Source organism: Micromys minutus, assembly GCF_963924665.1.
Source record: "Micromys minutus genome assembly, chromosome: 20".
Taxonomy (NCBI): Eukaryota; Metazoa; Chordata; class Mammalia; order Rodentia; family Muridae; genus Micromys; species Micromys minutus.
The window spans coordinates 5578471-5605397 of record NC_137955.1 but is presented as its reverse complement, the minus strand read 5'-3'; the positions used below and the strand labels follow the sequence as shown (position 1 = coordinate 5605397).

The 26927-nt window shown below is 34.0% G+C and overlaps 1 protein-coding gene across 1 annotated transcript; it reads right to left on the bottom strand.

Moving 5' to 3' along the window:
* Positions 1-1527: 1527 nt before the first annotated feature.
* On the bottom strand, positions 1528-26797 carry CENPK (centromere protein K). The gene is made up of 10 exons (XM_080933804.1): positions 26766-26797; positions 24882-25037; positions 23059-23115; positions 20758-20830; positions 11911-11957; positions 6298-6380; positions 6111-6209; positions 5687-5813; positions 3317-3370; positions 1528-1740 (listed from the first exon to the last, which is right to left on the bottom strand). Exons 2-10 carry the CDS (start codon positions 24996-24998, stop codon positions 1582-1584), a joined length of 816 nt encoding a protein of 271 aa, XP_080789930.1. The 5' UTR covers positions 24999-25037; positions 26766-26797; the 3' UTR covers positions 1528-1581.
* Between the last annotated feature and the right edge of the window lie 130 nt (positions 26798-26927).

Genomic DNA, 26927 nt, shown 5'->3' with positions numbered 1-26927 from the left:
TCTGGTTCATCTGGCTCTGGCTAAGGGTTTAATCTATACTATTGATTTTCTCAAAGAACCAGCGCTTTGTTTTGTTGATTCTTTGTATGGTTCTTTTTCTTTCTGCTTGGTTGATTTCAGCCCTAAGTTTGATTATTTCCCATTGTCTTCTCCTCTTGGGTGTATTTGCTTCTTCTATTCTATAGCTCTCAGGTGTGCTGTCAAGCTGCTAGTGTATGCTTTCTCCAATTTCTTTTTGGAGGCACACAGAGCTATGAGTTTTCCTATTAGCACTGATTTTATTGTGTCCTGTAAGTTTGGGTATGTTGTACCTTCATTGTCATTAAATTTTTAAGTCTTTAATTTCTTTTTTATTACGTCCTTTAAAAAGTTATCATTGAGTAGAGTATTATTCAGCTTCTATGTATATGTTGGCTTTCTGTTGTTTTTGTTGTTATTGAAGACTAGCTTTAGTCCATGGTGATCTAAAAGGATGCATAGGATTATTTCAGGCACTGTCTGGAATAATCTGGCATCAGTAGGAGAAGCCCCTGGTCCTGTGAGGGCTCATTTCCCCAGCATTGGGGAATGCTAGAGTGTTGAGGTGGGAGTGGGACCATCCTTACAGAAGAAGGGGGAGGGTGGATGGGAGAGGGAGTAACTGGGAAAGGGGATACCATTTGAAATGTTAACTATATAAACTATCCAATAAAAAAAGAAAAAAAGAAGATGTCATCTAGTTTTTTGTTTATTTGGTTGGGTTTTTCTTCCCCCTTGAGACATGTTTCTCTACATAGCCCTGACTGTCCTGGAACTCACTATGTAAACTAGGCTGGCCTCCACTCATAGCAATATGCCTGCCCCTGCCTTCTGATGCTAAGATTAAAGACATGTGCCACTATGCCTGGCTAAATATTAGCTTTTAGTATTCCATTTTTATAACCCATTTGGAAATAAAAACATGCATATAACATTTTGTAATTATATCATTAACTATATTATCATAAGGTATCAATCCTCAGCACAAGAAAAAATCTCTAAATTAACTTTTCATTATAATTACTAAATAAAAACTATTATTAAATGCCAACTGGAACTGAAATACCTTAAATGATGACAGTTTAAAAGGAAAAATGTAAAGTAGCAAAAATCACAAATTCTTTTGTTGTTTTGTTGTTTTTCAGATTCTTTGTTGGTATTTCAAAATCACATATTTATAAGAATTTTCCTAAGATATTGAATGAGAAAAGTTATATTAAATACTTTAAAAGTCTAGGATATTTTTACTTGCATCACCTATAATGTTTAAAGCTTCAACATATTGAATGAATTGAGAAAACCCATTTTGAACATGTACTATAAGTCATTTCAAGATACAAAGATGGACAACCAGGGCATGGTGGTGAAGGACTGTAAATCAACTGAATACTCAACAAGCCCAATTCCAGCTGGGATACATGAAACTGTATTTCAAAACAACAATAAAAAAGATAAACTATGCCTTTGATTTGCAAACAATATTCTTTATTTAAATAGTCATGTGTTTTCTTTATCCATGGGTGTAAAGATTCCATACTGTGCGAAGACAGACCATCCATCATTTTACTGATGGAAGGCTTCTAATCTTATTCGGGATGGATCTTGTGGATGTCTCAAAGCAATTCCATAACGAAGAAGCAGCTCAATATATGGTGGCCAAAACGAATCATTAATTTTAACATATGGATCATGTGGAACATCGAACATTCTATTTATAAGCATCTAAAAAATGATTTAAAAATATACATTTTGTGGGAAAGTCTGCATACAGTCATAAAATAATAGTTTTGTACCAAAGAACATTGACTATTCTTCTCCTTGAACAGCTGTTCATAACCATTACCTTTATATAAACAATATCTGATTTTAAAGACTACAGGCATTAGTAGATGGAATATGTTTTAAAATAAATCACCACTAAAATGAAAACAATTTCTAAGAACTATCTAAAAATATTTACAACTTTCTATTTCTTTTAGCATAATTTCCTTTAAAATAAGAGCAAGAATTATAAAAAATAAAATTCATACATCAGGTGTAGAACATAATGCCCTGAGTTTCATCTCCATCACTATGGGAGAAAAATTAAAATTTTATGAACTGAACACCAAATACAATAGAAAGATAGCAGGAGTCTCTGAATATTTAGAATGGAAACAAAATCACCATTTTGACCTTTTAAAACATCTATTCTTATGCTAAATCTTTAAAAATAGTTGTTTGCCATTATCATTTCTTTCATCTTCCCCTGAAATCTCTGATTACTGTACCAAGGGTGCTGATCTTACAATGAAATCTGACAAACTTTGAGTATTATAGGGTAGCTTTTCTTAAATTCTATTCTACATGGAAATGTGGCTTCTTATTAGATTCAAAGGTGTTGAGAAGCAAGATTCTCACTCCAGGAGAATATCAACAGATGGTTCTATAAATAAAATGTAATATATATATATATATATATATATATATATATATATATATATATATACACATACTTACACATATAGACAATAAATAAGATATGAATGTTTAGTATATATATATATAGATAATGAAATTATCTCAATTTCAGAAAAATGGGACTAGAAAATGAAAGAAGCCAAACTTAGACAAAAGTCCTGTATCCCTTAGATAAAAATCTAGATTTAAATAGGAGTGTGCGTGTATATATGCATATATAAGAATGAATGACTATTTGCTTTTCATAGACTTCTCTACCTAAGGTTTTCTAAAGTGATTCATATATTTAATAACATGGATGGAGTACAAGTACATTTTTTTAATAACGAAGATATTTATTTATGAAAACAAAATAAATGCCAAACTAAAAAGGTTAGAATCAATCTTCCTATTATAATAAAAGAAACTTTTTATGTAAGGAAAATTATATATTCATTTATATGTTTTAGGTGCAGGACTGAGTTGTAAACTAGAATTCTTTCAGAATAACAGCACAAGATTTTAGGGTGCAAAAAGCAAATGACTAAATAAGCCACTCTCTTAAAAGAATCAAAAATTAAAAAAAAAAAAAACTTTAAAATTTTTCATTTTCCAAGACAGGCTATAGCCCTGGCTGTTCTTAAATTCACTCTGTAGACCAGGCTGGCTTCAAATTCAAGAGATTCACACACCTCTGCCTCCAGACTGCTGAGATTAAAGGCAAGTGCTATCATGTCAGGTCATGTGCTCTTAATAGAAAATAAAAGTAGCATTTTTTTTTTTGTCTTTAACACTAATTGTTCACTAAAGAAACAGCAAAAAACAAGCAAACAAAAACAAAAAGCAAACCTACACTTACCTCTAACATTTCATTCAGTGTTATCAGCTGTGCATTCAATTCTTGAATATTTTTCTTTGAGAAATGTAAATAAAAATTAACATGGCAGAATATCAAACCATATGGCTTAAAAACATTTCTTAGTTGTAATTCTACAAGGTAAAGACAAATTCTGAAAGTAAACAACTTTATGGTGCAAGTTATGATTCTTAAAAATGTAATAGAAACCTTTGTAGTTAGTTTAAAATATAGTTTAATCTACCCATAAACATACAACAAATTTTAGTATACATACAATATAATATAAAATAAGATAGAATGTTTGAACCACACAAAAATTCTCCAAGCAAATTGTATTCTACTATATTTCAGGGAGGCTTCTGAGGGAGCCCTCCTTTTTACCTTCCCATAGATCTTGACAGTCCCCAGTAGATCAAAGGTTTCTAGCACTGACTCAGTTTACTGAATTTTTTTTACCTTAATAACATGGAATAACTTATTTTTTAAAACTGGAGAAAAGCCACTATAATGCTCAAGTGTTTTTTATGTTAATCCCCATTAGTTCTTCAAACTTTTTCTTATGGCATAGATTTGAGATCCCTCATAGCTATAATCGTAGTTAAAATTTTTAGTCTCTCAAATGATCTAGGTGTGATTTAACCATCATAAATAAAAAGAATACATTCTTACACAACTGCAGATGTTAGAATTTTTGGACATCTATTTAATTATGCTAACTTCTGAAAGAGAGAGAGAGAGAGAGAGAGAGAGAGAGAGAGAGAGAGAGAGAGAGAGAGAGAGAGAGAGAGAGAACACAAAACAAAGCAGTTACAGAACTGAGTAGCAAATATAAAGACAAGCATTACATTTAAATAGGTAAGGTTAAGTCTCAGAAATTCTCAAAGAAATCATTTGGAGCTCTGATTGCTCGAAGGCCTGGGTTCAATCCTTATCACTCCCATGGTGGCTCAGAACTTTCTCTGGTATACAGATAAATATATAGGCAAAACACATAAAATAAATAAATAAATAAGATAAATAAAAGTTTCTAAAAATTGCTGGCTTGAATCTGAGAACTGATAAAAAAATAAGTAATGAATCCAATATAAAATAGAATAAGGGCTAAACATACTAATGGTTGTATCTCAACACAAAATAAATACTGAAACTAAAAATAACACAAAATTAGAATGGGGGCATAGGTGGAATAATGCTTTATTTCCATATCAGTAAATCTATTAAACTGAGAGATGAGGTTCTACAAACTTATCATTTGTTTCCTTTGTATTAGAGGTCTCTCTCTAGTGCTCAAATAATTTGAAGCAAAGAAATATTTCTTTAAGTTCAAAATTTGAACTTCATTTTTCTTCTATCAAAGTTAGTTAAAATCGTACTTATCATTGAAGGTACAGTAACAAGAATAAAGTTCCACTATGCCAATCGGTCATCAATCTGTTTCTATACATACTGTATTTAGGACAATGTCTCCATTTTAGTGACTCACAAACCAAGTTAGTGACTTGCTAACATGTTAATGATGAGCAAGGATTTGGGTTCTTAATTTTCTTTTAGGTATTCCTAATTAAGTTGTAAAGTTCACTGTTGTAAACAGAAACAATGTTGTAAAAGGAAACCTCAAAAATATGTGTTGAAACTCAGATGTAGTTGTATTTGGAAATAGGACATAAGTAGGTAATCAAGTATTAAATGAGGTCATCAGAGTAGGGACCAATTCCAATGAAGACTACTTTTTGGGTTGTGTGTGTGTGTGTTTGTGGGGGGGGGGGGGTTGTTTTTGTGTAACATTGAAACAGTAAGAGAACTTAAGAAAAAAATTATTTTTCTCCCTGCATGTAGAGCTGACATAAATGTGAACAGAACAAGAAGGTACCAGCTCCTAGCCAGGAATAGATCTCATCAGGAACTAACCCTAAGAGGACTTTAATCTTGCACTTCTAGTTTTGAGACAGAAAAATTCCATTTTTATGCCAGAGTCTCTGGTATTCTCTTATGGCAGCCCACTAATACAGTATTAATAAGGCCAAATAACACGAAGCAAAAAGAGACAGTGTTAAACAGAAACAGTGGAAGTAGAACAGAGACTCCCATCAGGTTTTCCTCTGATCCCATACACAAACTGTGCAATGCAAGCACATGGGCACTGGGTGTACATACAATACACAAATAAATAAATAAAACATTAATTTTTTAAAAATGTATTTACCAATCCCATTTTATTAAACAATAAAGTATCTCTGATTTTTCAGTAACAATGATAGGACAAAGAATATTTGTATATATGTCTCACTATGGCTCCTTCCTTTGCTTTTGTTCCTATATAAAAACAAGTACAATTATAACAATTTAGAGACTGTCTTCTCTAAAACTTACCCTTTTCTTTTGAGTACTTCCATCAGGCAAAGGAAAATGATCTTCTAAAAACTCACCCAAGGTAATCAAGAGCTTCTCCTTAAATTCTTTTATACTAAGAATCTTGGCTTTCAGTTCATTAAAGATTCTAACAATAAAAAATGAGACAAACATTAAACTAACAAATTACATTTATGCACATACCTGATTATACAGGAAACTCATCAAGATATTGTGAAGTTTCATTTGATCCACAAAACTAAAGAGTATTCTTTACAACATGTAGTGAAGCCAGTATAGTAAGATAAGTCATTCCAACAAAGATGAAATAACTAATAGTTGGCAAAATTTAGGACTACCTTTTGGTCCACTTTATATAATATAGTAAATACTTTTTTCAAAACAAAAATCTGTTTAAAAAAATTTAGAGTACAAAATTAATTACCTTGATTCAGTAAATGTTACAACCTGATTTTTCAAATCACTGTGTAATAAATTAAGAGTTTCTAGTATTTGCTGCTGTTCATCCAACCACTTTTGCTCCCTTTAAATACAGAAAACAATAGTCAAATAAAAATTTAAGTGCAAACTCAGTATGTTATATCAATGATTAATAGAAATTACAAATTTACCTTTCTAAGTCTTCTTTTAACTTTTCATTTTTTGATTGAATGATAGACAGTACCATTTCAAGATCACATCTCAATTTTTCGAACTAGAATAAAAGAATTCAAGTTAAAGCTTTGTCTTTAGCTTATACATAGTTAAGTTTTCAAATAACCATGAAATTGATCTAAAATGTTTCAACGTGGGAGCTGATAGTAAAAATGCTTACCAGAAAAAGTTGAAAATGATAAATATATAGCAAGTAGATGGTAAATTTTGGTGACATACCACTGATAAATATAAAATATAAAGATTTTCAAGCTACATAATTTAATTTCAAACTAAAATTAAATTAATGGACTCTGTTTTTAGTAGATTATGTTTTTTTCTAATGAAAATACACAAAAATTAGGACAAAGAATACTTATCATTTTTCTTGTATTGATTCAACCTACAATTCAGTATGTATTATAAGTTATTACCCAGCAATCATTGCTGAAAAATAAAAGAGTGGAGGAAACAAAGAGTGGAATGCAGAAAATAAAATAAATAACTACAACGGTGATATATACCAGAAAGATAAAAATAAACCAAAATAATAATAACATAATGAGGTGCAAGACAGAACTGTTGTAAGGTATTATGCTTTGAAAAGATCTCTGACTAGGCAACACATAAGTAGCAAAAAAATGACCAAAATCAAATAAAGTTACCATCTAGTAAAAGAAAATTTCAGACAAAGCAAAAACTAAATTCAAAAGTCCTGGTATGTTGGGAACTAGTTCTAATGCTTTGTCTTAATTTGGCTCCCCAAAACCACACTTACAGACCTAAGGGTCCTTGGCCCCAACTGAATCCAATTGGTAATAAAAAATTGCCATAAAGCCAATGGCTGGACAGGGAAACAAAGGCAGGACTTTTAGATTGCAGGGGCAAGGGACCAAGGGAGAGAGAAAATCACAATGACGGGCCATTTCCCCTGATTGTGTTTGGGATAGCAGAGATGAAATATAGACTTTAATAGATGCTAACTCAGGGCTATCAGAAAGGAGTTGTGCTAGTCTCAGGGAGGTTTAGAAGTACACAACCATTGAGCTAGTCAAGGCATATCAAAATTAGCTGGCACATACTCACATGCACATAGAAGTCAAAGCTACTTAACTAATTAACTGTTACATTACACTGGTACATTTGAGATACTTGACCAACACAAAAGACTGTAAAACTGAGCTAAACACTGAGCTCTTATCTACTATTCTTTCCCTGGTAGAATATGTTGATCACTATTCTACTCTCCTAACTGCAAGAGTTTCCAATATTTTTTTTTCTAACTTTAAATCAGTTATATGTTATACATGTGTTTTATAAATTCTAAAGTAACTAAAAGATAAAATAAAATAAGGAAGAAAATAGAAATATCTAGTAATCCAGTGCTGTAGTATGGTGATTTGCACAAAAATGGCCTCCACAGGCTCTTAGAAAGTGACCTTGTGGGAGAAAGAGTGTCATGGGGGTAAGCTTTAAGGTTTCAGATTCTCAAGCTAGGCACAGTTATCACTCTTTTCTGGCTTCCTTCTCATCAGGGTAAGGAACTCTCAGCTCCTTCTCCAGCAGCACCATCTGCCTCTGTGCTACCATGCTTTCTGAGATGATGTCAATGGACTAACCCTCTCAACCATAAGCCAGCCCCAATAAAATGATTTCCTTTACAAGAGTTGCCATGTTCATGGTGTCTCATCATAGCAATAGAACCCTAAATAAAACACGTAATAAAATGGGTTTTTAAAAAATGTAAAACAAGAAAAGAGAAAAATGAGACCACAAAAAAGTTGGATTAAAAAGAATGAGCACATACATATCACTGTATCAATGAGATCAATAGATCAAAAGAACGATATCATAGTGATACCGTATCATATTAAATAGTCTAACAATGGAATTAAATTAGAAATTAACAAAAAAGTAGGAAACTTCAAATATGTGGACACACTCTAAAAAAATCTGAGACAAGGAAGCAACACATAGAGAATTGAGAAACTATAATTTCAATCTTCTACAGTTCATATGACTAAAAATAAAAATATAACATTAAAATTTCTAGGACCAGAGCTTGAAAGATGACTCAATGGTTAAGAGCACTGAATGTTCTTTCTTCTAGAAGTCCTGAGCTGAAATTCCCAGCAACTTACAGCCAGCCACCTATAATGGGATCTGATGCCCTCTTCTGGTGTGCAGCCAGACATGCAAACAAAGCACTCACATATAAAATATATAAATACTCAGATAAAATAACTTTAAATCATTGTTAGAAACATAGAAACAAAGGAACATTCTCAAATTAATGGTCTTATGTTTTATTGTAAACTAAAACAGGAAAAAATAAACTTCTTAATACTAAAGAAATAATGAGGGCTAAAGAGATGGCTCAGCGGTCAAGGGCACTGACTGCTCTTTCAGAGGTCCTGAGTTCAAATCCCAGTAAATTCATGGTGGCTCACAACCATCCAACTGGGATCCAACTGGGATCTGATGCCCTCTTCTGAGTCTGAAGACAGCTACTGTGTGGTTATATACAATAAATACATTTTTTTTTTTTTTACAAAGAAACGATGACAAGGGACAAAAAAACAATGAAATGTGAGAAGGAATGAAAGGAACAGAGAGGAGGAGATCAGCAGGAGAGAATTCAATGATGCCAAAAGCTAGCTCTTTAAGTCATTACAATGAATTCAGAAAGCATGAAAACTTTACTGTTAATTCCTTACTTTAAAATAAAAGGATGGAGCTCACTGGGAGAGTTTCCCTTCTATCATGCACAGACCCTCCCTAGATTTGATCTTTAACATAGCAGAAACAAACTCTTCAGAAACAGTTATAGAAGGAATTTTCCTCTTTCTAGTTAAACACAGCTATGATAAATCTACTATAAACATCATTTTGGTTTGGTTTTGCTCATTTTTGCCCATTATATTTTAGTTATCCAGTGGTGGAATAAATCCCTTTGTGGATATGAAGGGAATTAATTCCCTTCTGGAACTCTAGGAATGAGAAGAGTAAGAATGTTTAAAACATAGTGTAAAGAAAGAAAAAACAACAGAAATCATGAAAGAGCTGATGAAGCTGCTGAAGAGCATGAAGAAGAAAGGCTGTGCAGAGAGAAGTAGGAGAGGTCTCTACAGCTCTAACTCTGCTAGGGGTCACAGGGATGCACATTGACAGAAAAGACAACTAGACACTCATGGGAACTCTTACTGGAGCGCCTGACTAGAAAGTGGAGAGGAAGATTAGACTATACATGCTGAAAAGTGGTTCAACTTTGTAAAAGGCAGTAAGCCCAATCACTTAACGATTACTATATAAGTTAAGAGCTTGAAGCTACCAGAGAACAACTGTTTCAGCTCAGGAGCGGCCTCTGTTTAACATATGGTTTACTGCTTTAAGGCAAAGACCTACAGCTCTGAGTCCAAGTCCAGTGGATCATCAAGTTTCTACAGCCTTATGTTTCTAGCAGAGTGGTTTATCCAGGCAGAGTCTGAAAGCACTGAAATTGTCAGGCAATAAACAGGGTTCCTTCAGTTTTCCCCACAGTGTGGCTCTCATGGTTCCATCTGTTCCCCCAGCTACCCAAAACATCTGTAGGTTTGTACATTTGCTACCCCACTATGTCATACCTAGGTGAACATACTTTCTCAATACTGGTAATATGAATAGGCTGCAGATTTGGTTGGATTTTGTTTTTATTTCTGATTTGTTTTGGGTTTGGTTCAGTTTTTAGTTTTGGGAGACAGGGTTTCTCTTCAGCCCTGGCTAGCGCTGTAATTTGCTCTGTGGACCAAGCTAGCCTCAAATTCAGAGATCTGCCTGCCTTTGACTCCCAAATGCTGGAATTGAAAGTGTGAACCACACCTGGCAAATCTTGTTACTTTATAACAAAGACAACCTTCTTTCCACTGTGCACCAGTATGCTATAAAATAGCTTTTTTAGTATTATATCCCTCATCCATATTTTGAGACAAGTAACCTAGACTAACCCAAACTCACTGAACCCTGGGCAATTCTCCTGTCTCAACTTTCCAATGTCAGCTGTGAGTCAGCATGCCAAGATATTTTGGTCTTAATCCCTTTCTCCTCCTGGCTTAGCATTTCTAACGCACTACAAATTTCTAATATGGTAAATACCTTTTTATATAGCACTGGATGAAAAGCAGAACCCAGCCAGATTTAAGATAAGGGCTAGAGACTAGAAAGACCAAGGCATGATCAGGTGATTGGGACTTTTAGCCCTAGCCCCCAATTTTTGAAAAGAGAAAAAGAGCTGAAAGTTAATCATTGACCAATTATTTGGTCAATTTTGTCTCCATGGTAACATTTTCATTTAAATATCAAAAGGATTGGGCTCAGCTGCATATGTAGCAGAAGATGGACTTATTGAGTAATAATAGTAGCCCTGGGTCCTGCCAAGGCTCAATGCCCCTGTGTAGGGGAATGTCAGGGGGTAGGAAGGGAGGAGGAGAAGGAGGTGGGTGGGTGGTAGGGTAGGAGAGCACCCTCATAGAAGCAGGGGGGAGGGAAGGATGGGATAGGTGGTTTATGGAGGGGAAACTGGGAAAGGGGATAACATTTGAAATATAAATAAAATATATCCAATTAAAAAATTCAAAAAAGAAAAAAGAAAAGGTAACTTCTGCACAGCTAAATGGATGGAAATGTTTGGTATGGATACTCAGGATACCAAAGTTTCATGCCTTTTCCTATAGATCTTAATTTAAACACTTTTTCATTTAGCTATTCATCTGCATTTTTTGGTGATGCCTTCCTTTTATAAAAAATGAGTAAGCATGCTTCTGTGAGATCTGTGAGTCTTTCTAGAAAATTATTTACACCTGAAGATAAAGACAAGCAAACTGATTCATAGTCAATTGGTCAGAAGTACAACAGAAAACCTACTACTGCAACTGTCATCTTTGGTAAGAGGCAGTCTCATGAAACACATGAGCCATCAAAAATTGAATTTTAAACTGAATTAGAGGACACCAAGCTGATGCTTGCTATAGAATCATCTGTTAAAGATTCTGGTAAAGAACTAATTTGTGGTAGAGATAAAGTTCCCAAATACAGTCTGTAATCCCACATGCCTATGGCAAAATGGGAGGTGGAGACAGGAGAGTCCCTAGAAGCTTGTGAGCTATCTACCCTGGCACACCCAATGGAAAACAACAAAGAAATCCTGTCTCAAACAAAGATGTCCTCTGACCTCCACATGCACACACATTCTTACACTCACACCAATAAGTACATATACAAACAGCAAAAATAAAAAATTCAAATCTTTAAAAAACTTAGTTCAATAAAACACATAAATTGTAATGTGTTGAGTGGTTTAGTTTACTTATGTCATAAACTGATCTAAAGGAGTTCTCTGGCTAGAGTGATGGCTCAGTGGTTAAAAGCACTGACTGCTCCTCCAGAGGTCCTGAGTTCAAATCCCAGAAACCACAGGTTAGCTCACAACCATCTGTAATGAGATCTGATGCCCTCTTCTGGTGTGTCTGAAGACAGCTATGGTATACTCATATACATAAAATAAATCTTTTTTCATTATAAATTATTTGTAATAGTACTAACCATAACCAACTCACCTCTTCTTTTCCTAATGTTAACAAAACATCGTCAGCTAGGGGAATTACTACAAAAATAAAATAAGACAAAGTCATAGTTAATTTTCTAGAATTTAATTTTGTGGCTTTTCTGAGATAACTCTTTTCTATTTCACTCATGTATTACCAAACTTTTACAAAATACATTTATTTTTATGACTACTATATTAATATTTTTACATATATAACTACAAGTATATAACACTAGATAATTTGATATATACACTTTTTAAAAACTTCTTTTCTTGCCTAAGGTCTCAAAAAACATGCTTAGTAGTATTTTAAAAAGGAACTCTTTAGGTTATTTTCTCTGAAGTCGTAGATCCTATACATGTATGAAAGCATTCACAAATGCAAAAGGTTCATTTCTTGGCAAGTTGACATTATAAAAATAGTATACCAATATGTTACCATTGTTTTCACTCAGCAGAACTCCCATGGTGCAGAAGTAATCCATCATTTAATAACTTCATGATATTTTATTTGTATGTATATGTACCATATTTTAGTGGTAATTTCTGAAACTGAGTACTAATATTGTGTTAGACATGTTTTTTATGACCTTATGTATTAGTGCTTTTAATTTCAAGGACCATACTCCTATATAAAATATAGTTAAAACTTCGTAAGATTATATCAAATTTCTTTGTAAAAATGCATCTAAACTCAACAAATTATATATAGCAAATTATATACAAAGTTTCACTTCTGAATATTAATGCAAAAATACTCAATAAAATTCTTGCAAAATAAATCCAAGAACACATCAAAATGATCATCCATCATGATCAAGTAGGCATTATTCCATTGGTGCAGGGATGGATCAATATATTGAAAGGTATATATAATAAACTATATATACTCTCTATCTATCTATCTATCTATCTATCTATATATATATATATATATATATATATCCACTATATAATAAATGCAAAGGGGAAAAAAAAACCACATGATCATCTCATTAGATGCCGAGAAAGCATTTGACAAAATTTAACACCCCCTCATGATAAAAGTCTTGAAAAGATTAGAAATTCAAGGCCCATACATAAACACTATAAAAGTAATATACCATAAATTAGTAGCCCACATTAAACTAAATGGAGAGAAACTTGAAGCAATCCCACTAAAATCAGGGACTAGAAAAGGATGCCAACTCTCTACATACCTATTCAATATAGTACTAGAAGTTCTAGCCAGAGCAATTAGACAACAAAAGGAGGTCAAAGGAATACAAATTGGGAAGGAAGAAGCCAAAATATCACTATTTGCAGATAATATAATAGTATACTTAAATAATACCAAAAATTCCACCAGAGAACTCCTACAGCTGATAAACAACTTCAGCGAAGTGGATGGGTATAAAATTAACTCAAACAAATCCGTAGCCTTCCTCTACCCAAAGGATAAACAGGCTGATAAGTTAGGGAAACGACATTTTTCACATTAGTCACAAATAATATAAAATATCTTGGTGTGACTCTAACTGTGCAAGTGAAAGATCTATATGACAAGAACTTCACATCTCTGAAGAAAGAAATCGAAGATCTCAGAAGATGGAAAGATCTCCCATGCTCATGGATTGGCAGAATTAATATAGTAAAAATGGCCAAAAGCAATGTACAGATTCAATGCAATCCCCATCAAATTCCAACTCAATTATTCATAGAGTTAGAAAGAGCAATTTTCAAACTCATTTGGAATAACAAAAAACCCAGGATATGAAGGCTATTCTCAACAATAAAAGAACTTCTGGAAGAATCAGCATTCCTGACCTCAAGCTGTATTACAGAGCAATCGTGATAAAAACTGCATGGTATTGGTACAGACAGGCCAGTAGATCAATAGAATAGGATTGATGACCCAGAAATGAACCTGCACACCTATGGTCATTTGATCATTGACAAAGGAGCTAAAAACATTCAATGGAAAAAGGATAACATCTTCAACAAATGGTGTTGGCTCAACTGGCAGTCTGCTTGCAGAAGAATGCAAATAGATCCATTCTTATCTCCTTGTACAAAGCTCAAGTCCAAGTGGATCAAAGATCTCCACATTAAACCAGATCCACTTAAACTGACAGAAGAGAAAGTGGGGAAGAGCCTTGAACACACTGGCACAAGAAATTTTCCTGAACAGAACACCTATGGCTTATGCTCTAAAATTGACAAACGGGACTTAATAAAAATGCAAAGCTTCTGTAAGGCAAAGGACACTGCCAATAGGACAAAATGGCAAGCAACAGATTGGGAAAAGATCTTTACTAATCCTACATCTGGTAGAGGGTTAATATCTAACATATACAAAGAACTCAAAAGGTTAGACTCCACAGAAACAAACAACTCTATTAAAAAATGGATTACGGAGCTAACAAAGAATTCTCAACTGAGGAAGATCACAATGCTGAGCAGCACCTAAAGAAATGTTCAACAACCTTCATCATTAGGTAAATGCAAATCAAAACAACCCTGAGATTCCACTTCACTCCAGTCAGAATGGCTAAGATAAAAAACTCAGGTGACAACAGATGCTGGTGAGGATGTAGAGAAAGAGGAAGACTCCTCCATTGTTGGTGGGACTGCTGTGCTGGTACAACCACTCTGAAGTTCCTCAGAAAATTGGACATAGTACTACCAGAGGACCCAGCTATACTACTCCTGGGCATATACCCAAAATCACTGATAAATGGATATTAGGCCAAAAATTTGGAATACCTAAGGTATAATTCACAGATCATATGAAACTGAAGAAGGAAGACCAAAATGTGGACACTTCAGTTCCTTTATAGAAGGGGAAACAAAATATTCACAGGCTGAAATACAGGGATAAAGAGTAGAGCAGAAACTGAAGGAAAGGACATTGAGAGACTGCCCTTCCTCAGGATCCATCCCATATGCAGTCACTAAACCCAATCACTATTGCTAATGCCAAGAAGTGCTTGCTGACAGGAACATGATATGAATGTCTCCTGAGAGGCTCTGCTAGAGCCTGACAAATACAGATTAAGATGCTTGCAGCTAACTATCACACAAAGCACAAGAACCCCAATGGAGGAGTTAGAGATAGGACTGAAGGAGTTGAAAGGGTTTGCAACCTCATAGGAAGAACAACAATATCATCCAACCAGTCCTCCCAGAATACACATGAGGGACCCATGGCATATGAAGCAGAGGATGGCATAGTCTGACATCAATAGGAAAAGCCCTTGGTCCTGTGAAGACTCGTTTTCCCAGTGTAGAGAAATGCCAGAGTGTTGAGGTGGGAGTGGGTGGGTGGGAGTGGGAGCATCCTCATAGAGGCAGGATGAGGGTAAATAGGAAAGGGGAGAACAGGGAAAGGAGGTAACAATTGAAATGTACATACATAAACTATGAAATAAAAAGAAATTTTAAAAAAGTTTCAATGATAAAAAACAAAATCATTGCTAAGAGACTCATAAAAGTTCGTCAATGAATAATACTGACCTAAAAGACTGATGATTAAAGTGGCAGTTGAACTCAGTATTTAGTAACTAGCTATGTTTAAAATACAAAGAAAAATCTAGGACAAATCTGAAATACTATTCATGAACTGAAAAGAATATGAATTGGTTATTTTGGATAACATCTAGGATCGACAAAAAAAAATTCTAAGTCCAATAATGCAGAGAATACTTGTTTGAAAATATATGAGAAAGTTATTATAAACTGGAGTATGCTCCTAACCCCAAATTCATGTTTAAAGTCTAACATCCAATAACCAATATTGGATCCAATATTTATTCAGTAAACTCAAAATTACTGAAAAGTAATTAAGCTAACATGGTATTATTAGAATGGGCTCTAATACAATGCAATTAAGATAAAGAGAGTCACAGAAAAGCACACATGAAGATAATAAAAGATGACTGCACTGCTATAAATGTTTTTTCCCAAACGTCCACGTGTTAAAGGCTTGGTCCTCAGGACTATCTAGGCGGGAAGTATTATAAACCCCTGAGAAGACAGGATCTAGTAGTCTTTAGATCATTAGCAGTAGAGTTTGTTAGGAGACTGTGGGACACTGGTCTCTTCTCTGCTTCAAGGCACATGATTAGAAACGTTTGTCCTGATGCATGTATCCCACAGCCCATTGACACCAAGCAGCAGGCGTTTCTAATTTTAAATCAGAACTTCTAGGGTATTTTCAAGGTTACTTATTTCAGGCATTGTCTTAGTGCTGGAAGACTGACAGTACAGTGGTCATTTAACACCAATAAAAGACCCCAGAAAAAAAATCAGCTGTGCTGAAAACTTGATTGTAAGCCTTGTAATGGTTAATCTTTATTGTCAATTTTACAGAATTTAGGACCACATGACCATATAATCGGTGACAAAACAAGCCTCAATAGATAAAAGAAGATTGAAACACTGCCATGCATCCTTTCAGATCACCATGGTCTAAAGCTGGTGTTCAATAACAACAAAGACAACAAAAAGACCACATACACATGGAAACTAAACAATGATCAATTAAACAATACCATGGACAAAGAAGAAATAAAGAAAGAAATAAGAATTTTCTAGAATTTAATGAAAATGAAAACACAACATACCTAAACCTATGAGATGCAATGAAAGCAGTACTGAGAGGAAAACTCATAGCTCTGAGTGCTTCCAAAAAAAAAAAAACTAGAAATAGCATACACTAGCAACTTGACAGCACAGTTGAAAGCTCTAGAACAAAAGGAAGCAGATACACCCAAGAGGAGAGGAGAGCAAGAAATAATCAAACTAAGAACATAAATAGACCAAATGAAACAAAAAGAACCATCCAAAGAATCAACAAAGAATCAACAAAACCAAGAGCTGGTTCTTTGAGAAAATCAACAAGATTGATAAACCCCTAGCCAGACTAACTAGTGGGCAAAAAGAGAGTATACAAATTAACAAAATCAGAAAGGAAAGTAGAGACATAATAACTGAAACTGAGGAAATTCAAGAAATCATCAGATCCTACTACAAAAGCCTATACTCAACAAAGGTAGAAAATCTGGAGGAAATGGATGAATTCCTAGACAGATACAAGATCCTAAAGTTAAACTAGGAACAGGTAAACCATCTAAACAATCCCATAACACCTAAAGAAATAGAAGAAGTCATCAAAAGCCTCCCAACCAAAAAAAAGCCCAGGTTCAGTGCAGAATTCTATCAGACATTTATTGACAACATAATACCAATACTCTCCAAACTATTCCACAAAATAGAGTCAGATGGAACACTACCTAATGCATTTTTTGATGTCAAAATAACCTTAGTTCCTAAACCACATGAAGACCCTACAAGGAAAGAAAACTTCAGATCAATCTCACTTATTAACATTGATGCAAAATTACTCAACAAAATCCTTGCAAACTGAATCCAAGAACAAATTAAAACGATCATTCACCATGATCAAGTAGGCTTCAAGCATGGGATGCAGGGATGGTTTAATATATGGAAATCCATCAACGTAATCCACCATATAAACAAACTCAAAGAAAAACACGACATGGTCATATCACTAGATGCTGAGAAAGCATTTGACAAAATTCAACACCCCTTCATGTTAAAAGTCTTGCAAAGAACAGGAATCCAAGGCCCATACCTAAACATAATAAAAGCAATATACAGTAAACCTATAGTCAACATCAAACTTAACAGTGAGAAACTTGAAGCAATCCCACTAAACACAGGGACTCGACAAGGCTGTCCATTCTCCCCCTACCTATTCAACATTGTACTGGAAGTCCTGGCTGGAGCAATTAGACAGCAAAAAGAAATCAAAGGAATACAAATTGGAAAGGAAGAAGTAAAAACATCACTATTTTCAGATGACATGATAGTGTACTTAAGTGACCTCAAAAATTCCACCAGAGAACTTCTACCTCTGATAAACAAGTTCAGCAAAGTGGCTGGATATAAAATTAACCCAAACAAATCAGTAGCCTTCCTCTACTCAAAGGACAAACATTTGGAGAAAGAAATTAGGGAAAAGATACCCTTCACAATCGTCACAAAACTATGAAATACCTTGGTGTCTCTAACTAAGCAAGTGAAGGACCTATATGACAAGAACTTCAAACCACTAAAGAAGGATATCAAGGAAGATCTCAGAAAATGGAGAGATCTCCCATGCTCATAGATTAGAAGGATTAACATTGTAAAAATGGCCACCTTACCAAAAGCAATCTACAGACTCACTGCAATCTCCATCAAAATTCCAACCCAATTCTTCATTGAGTTGGAAAGAGCAATGTGCAATTTCATCAGGAATAATAAAAGACCTAGAATAGTGAAATCCATCCTCAACAACAAGAAAACATCCGTGAGAATGTGAGGTCAACATTCCTGACCTCAAGCTGTATTACAAGGCAGTTGTGCTAAAAACTGCATGGTACTGGTAAAGAGATAGGCATGTGGATCAATGGAATAAAATAGAAGATCCAGAAATGAACCCTCACATATATGGTCACTTGATTTTTGACAAAGGAGCTGTAAACATTCAATGGAAAAAAGACAGGCTCTTCAACAAATGGTGTTGGTCCAACTGGGACTCAGCATGCAAAAGAATGAAAATAGACCCTTTCTCATCTCCTTGTACAAACTCAAGTGCAAGTGGATCAAAGATCTACACATTAAACCAGGTACACTGAAACTATTAGAAGAGAAAAGTAGGGAAAACCTTAGAACACATAGGCACAGTAGAAAATTTCCTGAACAGAACACCAATGGCTTGTGCTTTAAGGTCAAATATTGACAAATGGGACTTAATGAGATTGCAAAGTTTCTCTAAGGTTAAGGACACTGTCAAGAAAACAAACAGAAGCCAACAGAGTGGGAAAAGATCTTTACCAACCCCACCTCAGATAGAGGCCTAATATCCAAGGTATACAAAGAACTCAAGAAGTTTGACACCAGAGAATCAAACAACCCTATTTTAAAAATGTGGTCCAGAGCTAAACAAAAAGTTCTCAATTGAGGAATATCGAATGGCTGAGAAGCGTCTAAGGAAGTGCTCAACATCATTAGCCATTAGGGAAATGCAAATCAAAACAACCCTGAGATTCCACCTCACACGAACCAGAATGGCTAAGATCAAAACTTCAGATGACACCAGATGCTGGCGAGGATGCGGAGAAAGAGGAACACTTCTCCACTGTTGGTAGGGTTGTAAACTGGTACAACCACTCTGGAAATCAGTCTGTTGATTCCTCAGATAATTGGTCATAGTACTACCTGAAGACCCAGTTATTCCATTTCTGGGCATATACCCCAGAGAAGCTCCAACATACAACAAAGACACATGCACCACAATGTTTATAGTAGCCCTATTTATAATAGCCAGAAGCTGGAAAGAACCCAGATGTCCTTCAGTAGATGAATTGATATAATAATTGTGGTAAATTTACACAATGAAGTACTACTCATCTATCAGAAATAATGACTTTATGAAATTCTTAAGAAAATGGATGCATCTAGAGAATATCATCCTGAGTGAGGTAACCCAGTCACAAAAGAACAGACATAATATGCAGTCACTGATAATTGGATACTAACCCCAGAAAGCTCTGAACTCCCTAGAAACAACTCACAGACTATATGAAGTTCAAGAAAAACAAAGGCCAAAAAAAAAAAAAAAATAGAAAGAAAGAAAGAAAAGAAAATGAAAAACCATTATGCTTAATCTTTACACACCAAAAAAAAACTCTAATTCCATGTTACATCTTGCTTTACATGTACTTTATGCTCATTGTAACTAGTAATGGTATATAGTTTGATAGTAAATGCGTACTATAAAACCTTTAAAAAATGAAGTACTGACAAAAATGTATTCATATACTTTTATGCAAAAATGCTTAAAATTTGTATATTTATCTTTGTTTTTAAAATGAAGTTGTTCAATTAAAAAAAAGAAAAGTAAAATGTATATATAGTTAAAAGCATATTTTACAATTACAACTATATACTACCTCTATATTCCTACCTGAAGTGGTAAAATTAAAGGCTATCAAGCATTAATGAGAAAATGTGGAACAATTAAGGAATTAGCATAAACAAATAGAATCAAGAATATAGATGACATTATCTAAAGAAAAGAAGATATTGTAGGAGTGCTATGTGGAGAATGCCCAAAACTGGCACAAAGAATAATATAAAAAAGGAAGGCTAAAACTGAAAGTGGTTGTGGTTGGGCAATTCAAAGTAAAAGTAATGGGAGGAAAAGAAACAAGATAGATGTGAGAGAAAAACAGAACAACAAATACAAAAAATCAGATACAAAAACATGTGGTTCAGGGACCTTAGACTTTCAGGATAGTGGTAGTAGTCGTGGTAGTAATAGTAATAATAATAATAATAATAATAATAATAATAATAATAATAATAATAATAATATCTACTAGTTGGGTATTACTGCTATAACCTTTTAAGTCATCTTCCAGTCTTTAAATATAGGCAAAAAAGTATATTTGGCTCCCAGTGGACAACCCAAGAAATAGCATAAAAACTAAATGTTTCCTATTCCAAAAAACATAGAAAGTAACTTTTCCACTGTGCAAGTTTCACTTATTAACAGTTCATAGTTTCTACTGAATATAAGGCAGTGCTTTTTTTTAGGGTAAAATAATTACTATAATAAAGTCTTCACAATTCAAGTTATTATGCTTTAATGTAAGAATTTAATTTAGAAAAGAAAATTTGAGTGGTTCTTAATATCAACAACCCTGGACAATTTCGAAAACAAATGGATTTTGTAATTCTTGAGGTCATTAATTTAATACCCCATTAATTTGTCTACAATATAAAAACCTAAAAATAAGATTCTTACTTTCGGGTTTTCTTTTGTTCCATTGACCAAGTTCAGCAGTCAAACATTTCACTTGCATAATAAGTAATGAGAGCTATAAAAAAAAAAAAGGAGACTTCAAGTTGTTATTTCTTATAGATTACTGCTAAAAATATAATTAATACAGTAACAATAGTTGTAAAGTAAGTAGATAACCAAATAGCAATACCAAACATATTCTATTCTAACTATTGCTCATAAATGGCTTTTTGCAGCATGCTAAGGAAAATAATGAATTTTACTTTAGTACTAAATCTAAAAGAACCTAGGTACATCACATTTACTTCTTAAATACATCTTAACAAAACAAAACAAACAAAAAAAGCCATATTAACATAGACATTTTCCTCCCCAAAGAAAAAAATAATAACATGTTATGTATGGCCAGCATTTTCAGTCAAATTCTCCTAAAATACGTTCATTTCCTCTCTGTGATCTTTCAAAAATATTGTAACTGCTTTTAGTTATGCTTCCAAAAAAAAAAAAACCCGAAATAAGCATGAAGATAATGATTAAAGTGGTTCTAGTGTCAAACAAAAAAGCATTTTTAGATATATATTAGTAGTTTGCAAAATGTATATATATCTTATCTTGAGACAAATTATGGTATGTTTTTGGTATGATGACAAATTTGATTCTCCTAAAATTTCTAAAACTAAAGCAGCAGTAATATTTTAAAGTTATACATTATAAAAGTTTTTTCCATAAGTCTATCTTTTTGCTTCAGAAAGGAATTAAGTCAGGTGTAGTGAAATATGCTTGCAAATCAGTCCTCCAAGACTCAGTTCAAGATCAGCTTCAGCAACATAGCAAGTTCAAAGCAGAGTAGATTACATGAGACCCTGCCTTTGAAAGCAAACAAACACAGAAAACTGAGTTTGCATACAGAAACGAAGCATCAAAGCCAAGACTGCTATTTCTTAAAAAGCCTGCACTTGGTATCAGCCCTTGCCTTGGATTTGTGAACTTGAAATGATTTCAAGATAGTTTCCAAAAACTGAACTCTTTAAGAGTGGCTTTCAATGCCAAAACTATTCAAGCAAAGAATACCTGCTTTATCTTTTGGTAATTTGATTATTTGCTAGGTAGAGTTTTGGATGTCAAGTTTCTTTAAGGGTAAGCAATGTTTCACATCACAAGTTGATAGGCTAATATTAAGTGCTAAATGACTGAGACAACTCCTGAAAGTTCCTATCTTGTTTCCTCTCAATTTTATCCCATGCACCTTTGTCCCTTGCTGACTTGACTCTGCATCCTTTCACTATCATAAATCTCAGCTACAAGTAGACTATATAGTAAGCACTATACATCTGCTTTAAAAAAATCATCAAACTTGCAAAAGATCACTTGAGAACTCTCAACACAACAGGAAACCACAAACAATACTCTTTGGTTTTTGTAACAGACCAGTGCACGTTTAGCAGGTATAAAAACACTCCTCTCAAAGTCAGTGTTTGGGAAACTGTATGAAAACCACAGGTCTAGTGTCCAGTGATTCCTATTTAGTTAGGTATTCATTTCTACAATAAAGAAACCATATTTTCCCAAGAAAAATCATAGGTTAACTATTGTAGAGTCTATACATAGTATATATATACATTTTTATGGATACAAAAATAACATTTTGAGTTTCAATACTTGGTGCACAAAAGATTACAGTTGTATTATTTTGATGAACTGTTCCTTTTTTGTTAACAAGTAGAATCTGGTTTTATCTCTTCTAATTCTGGTTTGAAGTTTCTTTTGTCAGATATAAAAATAACTATTCCTGTTTGTTTACATTTCCTGCTTCTTTGGTATTTTTTTCCCATTATTTTATTCTAAGTTTTGGGGCACCATTGCTGAATAACTGTGTTAATTGGTTCTTGGGTTTGTTCTTTGTTTTTTATTTTAAACAAAAGAGTTTTCTAACTGTTTAAAGATATAGGTCCAAGAAATGGTTCAGCAGGTAAAAGTGCTTTTGGATAAGCCTGGCCACCTAAACTCAATTCCTGAAACATTGTGTAACAGTGAAAGGAGAGAACTGACTTCACAAAGTTGCTCATGCACTTGGTCTCCCTCCCTCCTTCCCTCCCTTCCTCCCTCCCTCTTGCTCTCCTTCTCCCCCTCCCTCTATCCCTCTCACAGCCACACTCACACCCATACACACGCTAATTAATTTAAAAAGAATATAAATACTAACAAGGTTATTATATTGGAATTAATATAAACACATAATTTTTTGTACAAAAAGAATGAATTCTGCTTACCTATTTTCTAGAATGGAATACAAAAAGTTCATACCTGAGCATCTGAGTTAGTGAATGTCTCCGTTCCAACAAGTGATAATTTGTTCTGACACTTGATTTTAAAAGTAAAGAAAAAAGTGACACATTTACAATCCATAGACAATGCCCTTCTCCCATTTTTAAACACGCCCAATATAATACCATTTTTAAAACATACACATAAGTGATGCAGAATTTATTTAAATCTTGACGTAAGATGAGAAAGGCAGTCAAACTAGTTTTAAAGTTAATGTATCAAAAGGAAAAAGAAAGAGTTGTTGTGTAGTAAGTAGTAGAGCACCTGCAGAAACTTTGGTTGTACCCCCTCACTCTCCACTGAACTACTAGAACACCCAGTAGCTAGCATGAATTATAAGCCACATAATGGGAAAAAAATGGGAGGTAAGTGAACATGTAAAAAAGTTAACATAATATGCCTCCAAGAAATATTGTTTGCCTGACTTTAGCATCTAACAGTGTTAATGGTTGTCTTTAACAGGTAAAAATATGAGAAGCGTAAGTCTTATCTGTCCTCAGATAGGGTTGCAGTAATTTTCTGTAAAACTTAATGTCACTTTTAAAATACAAGTTTCTATAGTGAAAAATAACAAAAAAGAATTACAAGAATTATTTAGTAAATATATTAGTGACATAAAGTACCAAAGATCTTGCCAAAATGATTTTTAAAAATATGTTATTCATCTTTCCTATTCATACAGCTTAGTAAAAAGAGCAGGATGCTCTCTATATTCATCAAAACTTCATCTCTCCTGCTGACACTTTACTAAAGTAGGATACTACATGTGTTTATGACTTATTTCATGTACTACAGTATGTTAAAGAGAAAATTTTTACCAAAATAGCATAGTTTATCAAGTATCTCTATCCCACTAAAATAATAAAATGTCAACATTTTAATTTTCTATATTTGTTTCACTTCTTCATTATGTATTTATTTCTATTCCTATATTCTCTATTTTGGGTACTAATTCAGTCAACATCTACTGGCCCAAGCAGGTACTGAAATGATTCATGATTGCATCTAATCTGGCATTTATTAACTTTTTTGTATCTTTTAGTTCCAACCTCCTGAAAATCTTTTGAATTCATTCTTGGATTGTTAGTACTCAGGCCTTCGTTACTTCTTAACAGGATGACTACTAGATTCTATTAAAACATCTTGTTTATGTACTCTTGTCTTAAAACACAACAAAACAGTTTTCTTGATGTAGCCTATCATTTCATAGTAAATGTCAACCATTTAGGGATCTTCCATTGTGCATACTCCACAACAGCATGTCCGTGTTCCATGGTGATTCTCTACAGTCTCAACTCACAGGGTTTCCTTTTCCTAGTATACACTTTCCATACTATCTTACTTACATTTCTCTAACATCTTTAAACTATATATGCTGACTTTCCTATTTTTGTCTTCTCTTAATTTCAGAGTCTTAATTATCTGTTTACTTCTTGTAGAACATGAACCTTGACTCCTTCATATTGCCTTACATATTTCTCATAAGTATAGTTTTTACATTCTACCATAATACTTTTAATGGTGCATTATATACAATATTATGAATGGCTATTGCCTCTATGAGAAAAAAAATCTCCCTGCGGGCCAGAACTACCATTATTTTTTTTCCTCTTTCTATGCTTTATCTAGTATAAAATTTCTTAAAAGAAAGCTTTTAGGTATAAAATCTATACAAATTGTAAATATATATATATATATATATATATATAAAGCTATGGGGAAACTAACATGGTTTTGTTCCCAAGTCTATTACTATAAATATTACATTAACTAAAATATCACTTTTATCTGTTGACACTTACTTCTTCTATGTCTTTCCACATTTCCTCACATTGTTTAATAAGTTCTTCCTCTGTATCAATAACAGCTTCCACATCTGTAATAGTATCTGGATCTACTTCTTGTTGATTCTCAGACATATCCTCTATTTATTTATATCCTTCAAATTACTGCAACAACTAACGTAAAAAAAAAAAAAGACGCATGCATTTAACAACTATTTGCTGAATGTAGCAGTGACTAATAGACAAAAATCCTTTCTATTGAAAGAGAAACATAAACATAGTACTGTTGGACGGAATACTTAGTATAGCTATTATTTAAAAAAAAGAGCATGGCTGTAACAGCAAAAATTAAAAACAGAACTACTATAGGACCCAGAAATTTCACTATTAGACATATATCCAAACAAAGGAAGCTAGCATGTTGAAAAAAATGTTTACAATCCCGTTTACTACAGCACCATTCACAATAGCCCAGGTATGTAATCAAGTGTCCACTAACTAAAGAATGGATTTAAACTTTAAAGTTTCTTATAATAGGAGAGTCAGTAGAATAGCAAGAGTGCAAAATTCAGGTAACTGGGCAGATGGATTGGTAAGAGCTTTTGGAAGTTGTTTGAATTATTTCTTCCAACTAAGTAAAATGTTAACTAAAGTGATCCTTTGTGAATAAGTATCAAGAGAAGGAATTTGAATTTAAAGAGCAGATACAGCCAGGTGTTGTAACCTATGCTTTTAATCCCACCACTTGGAAGGCAGAAAGGACGCAAGTGGATCTCTGCCTATATTGAAGGACAGCCAGAACTTCATAAAAGAAAAATTCTGTATCAAAAGGGAGCAGGGTTCAGAGAAATAGCTTATCAAATAAAGGTTAAGGTTTTCAACCAAGATTTTAAGAGAAGGGGAAAGGTGTACAGAATTTTTTTTTTTTTTTTTTTTTTTTTTTTTTTTTTTGTCTTTAAGAGAACTCAAAGAATATAAAACAACTTTGGATAGTAGCCCACTTTAAGTTAGTTAGTAATTAGTGGCCCAATTAAAACGACTAAAGATAGCATATTAGCATATTAAGAAGTAAGGTCATCCAAGAGTAATGAAAAGTGTCACAAGGTTACTAGATGGCTGCTGTAAAGAAAAGGAGACAATAGTGTATCGGGAGATTCAAAGTTAGGTAATATTAAGTATGCAGACAGATAACAAAGAAAACCTGTAGCTTACAATGTCAGATATAAATGGGAATAAACGCCATTTTTTACTCACGGATTTTTAATTTCTAAATTGCTTAACTGGTAAATTACCAACGGAGAAATTGTAAAATAGAACACGATAACATGCTCCTATATTAAAGGAATCAATAATGTGACCTATTTTGTCTTAATTAAAATCTTAAAGGCGACAAAACTATATCGCACTTGACGAGGAAATTCTAAAACCTATACAGCAATATACAAATTCAGAAATAGCAAAAACTCGTTGTATATAACTATGCTATGTGTTAGATGTAGATTTGGCACATGAATAGGCAAATGGAAACACGGACGCAATACACACACCTTTCTTGATTTCCTAGCGTCACATACATACACAGGCCAAGTCAAAAACAATACTCTGATAATGGGAGCCCACTTACTACATAAATTATAGTAATCTCAATATATCCTTTAGCTAATCGAAATCTTCTTCACTCTTTTTAACAAAAAGTTCCCTTCACCCCGCCCCTCTGCTCTTTCTGGTAAAACCAGGTAGGTTCTAGAATGGTATTGGCCCAGGAGGCCGAGAAGCGTGAGGCATCCCGTTCGTAGGCAGTAAGCATTAGATTTGGGGGGCTGGCTCTCCCAAACCTCCAGGACAGAAAGCTAGTAGGGTCTGGAAGCCTGGCTTAGCCAGCCAGAGCCGGTTCTAACTCACCTCCGTGCTCCGGTCTCCTCAAAGCTCTTGTCAACACAGCCAAGGCGCGCTGTTTACGCGCGCTGCTTGCTGATTGGACTAGCAGGACCCATCGTAGCCAATCAGGAAACGCTCCCAGCCGCTGACGGCAAAAGGCTGCGCCGCAGCTCGGGAAACTCGTTC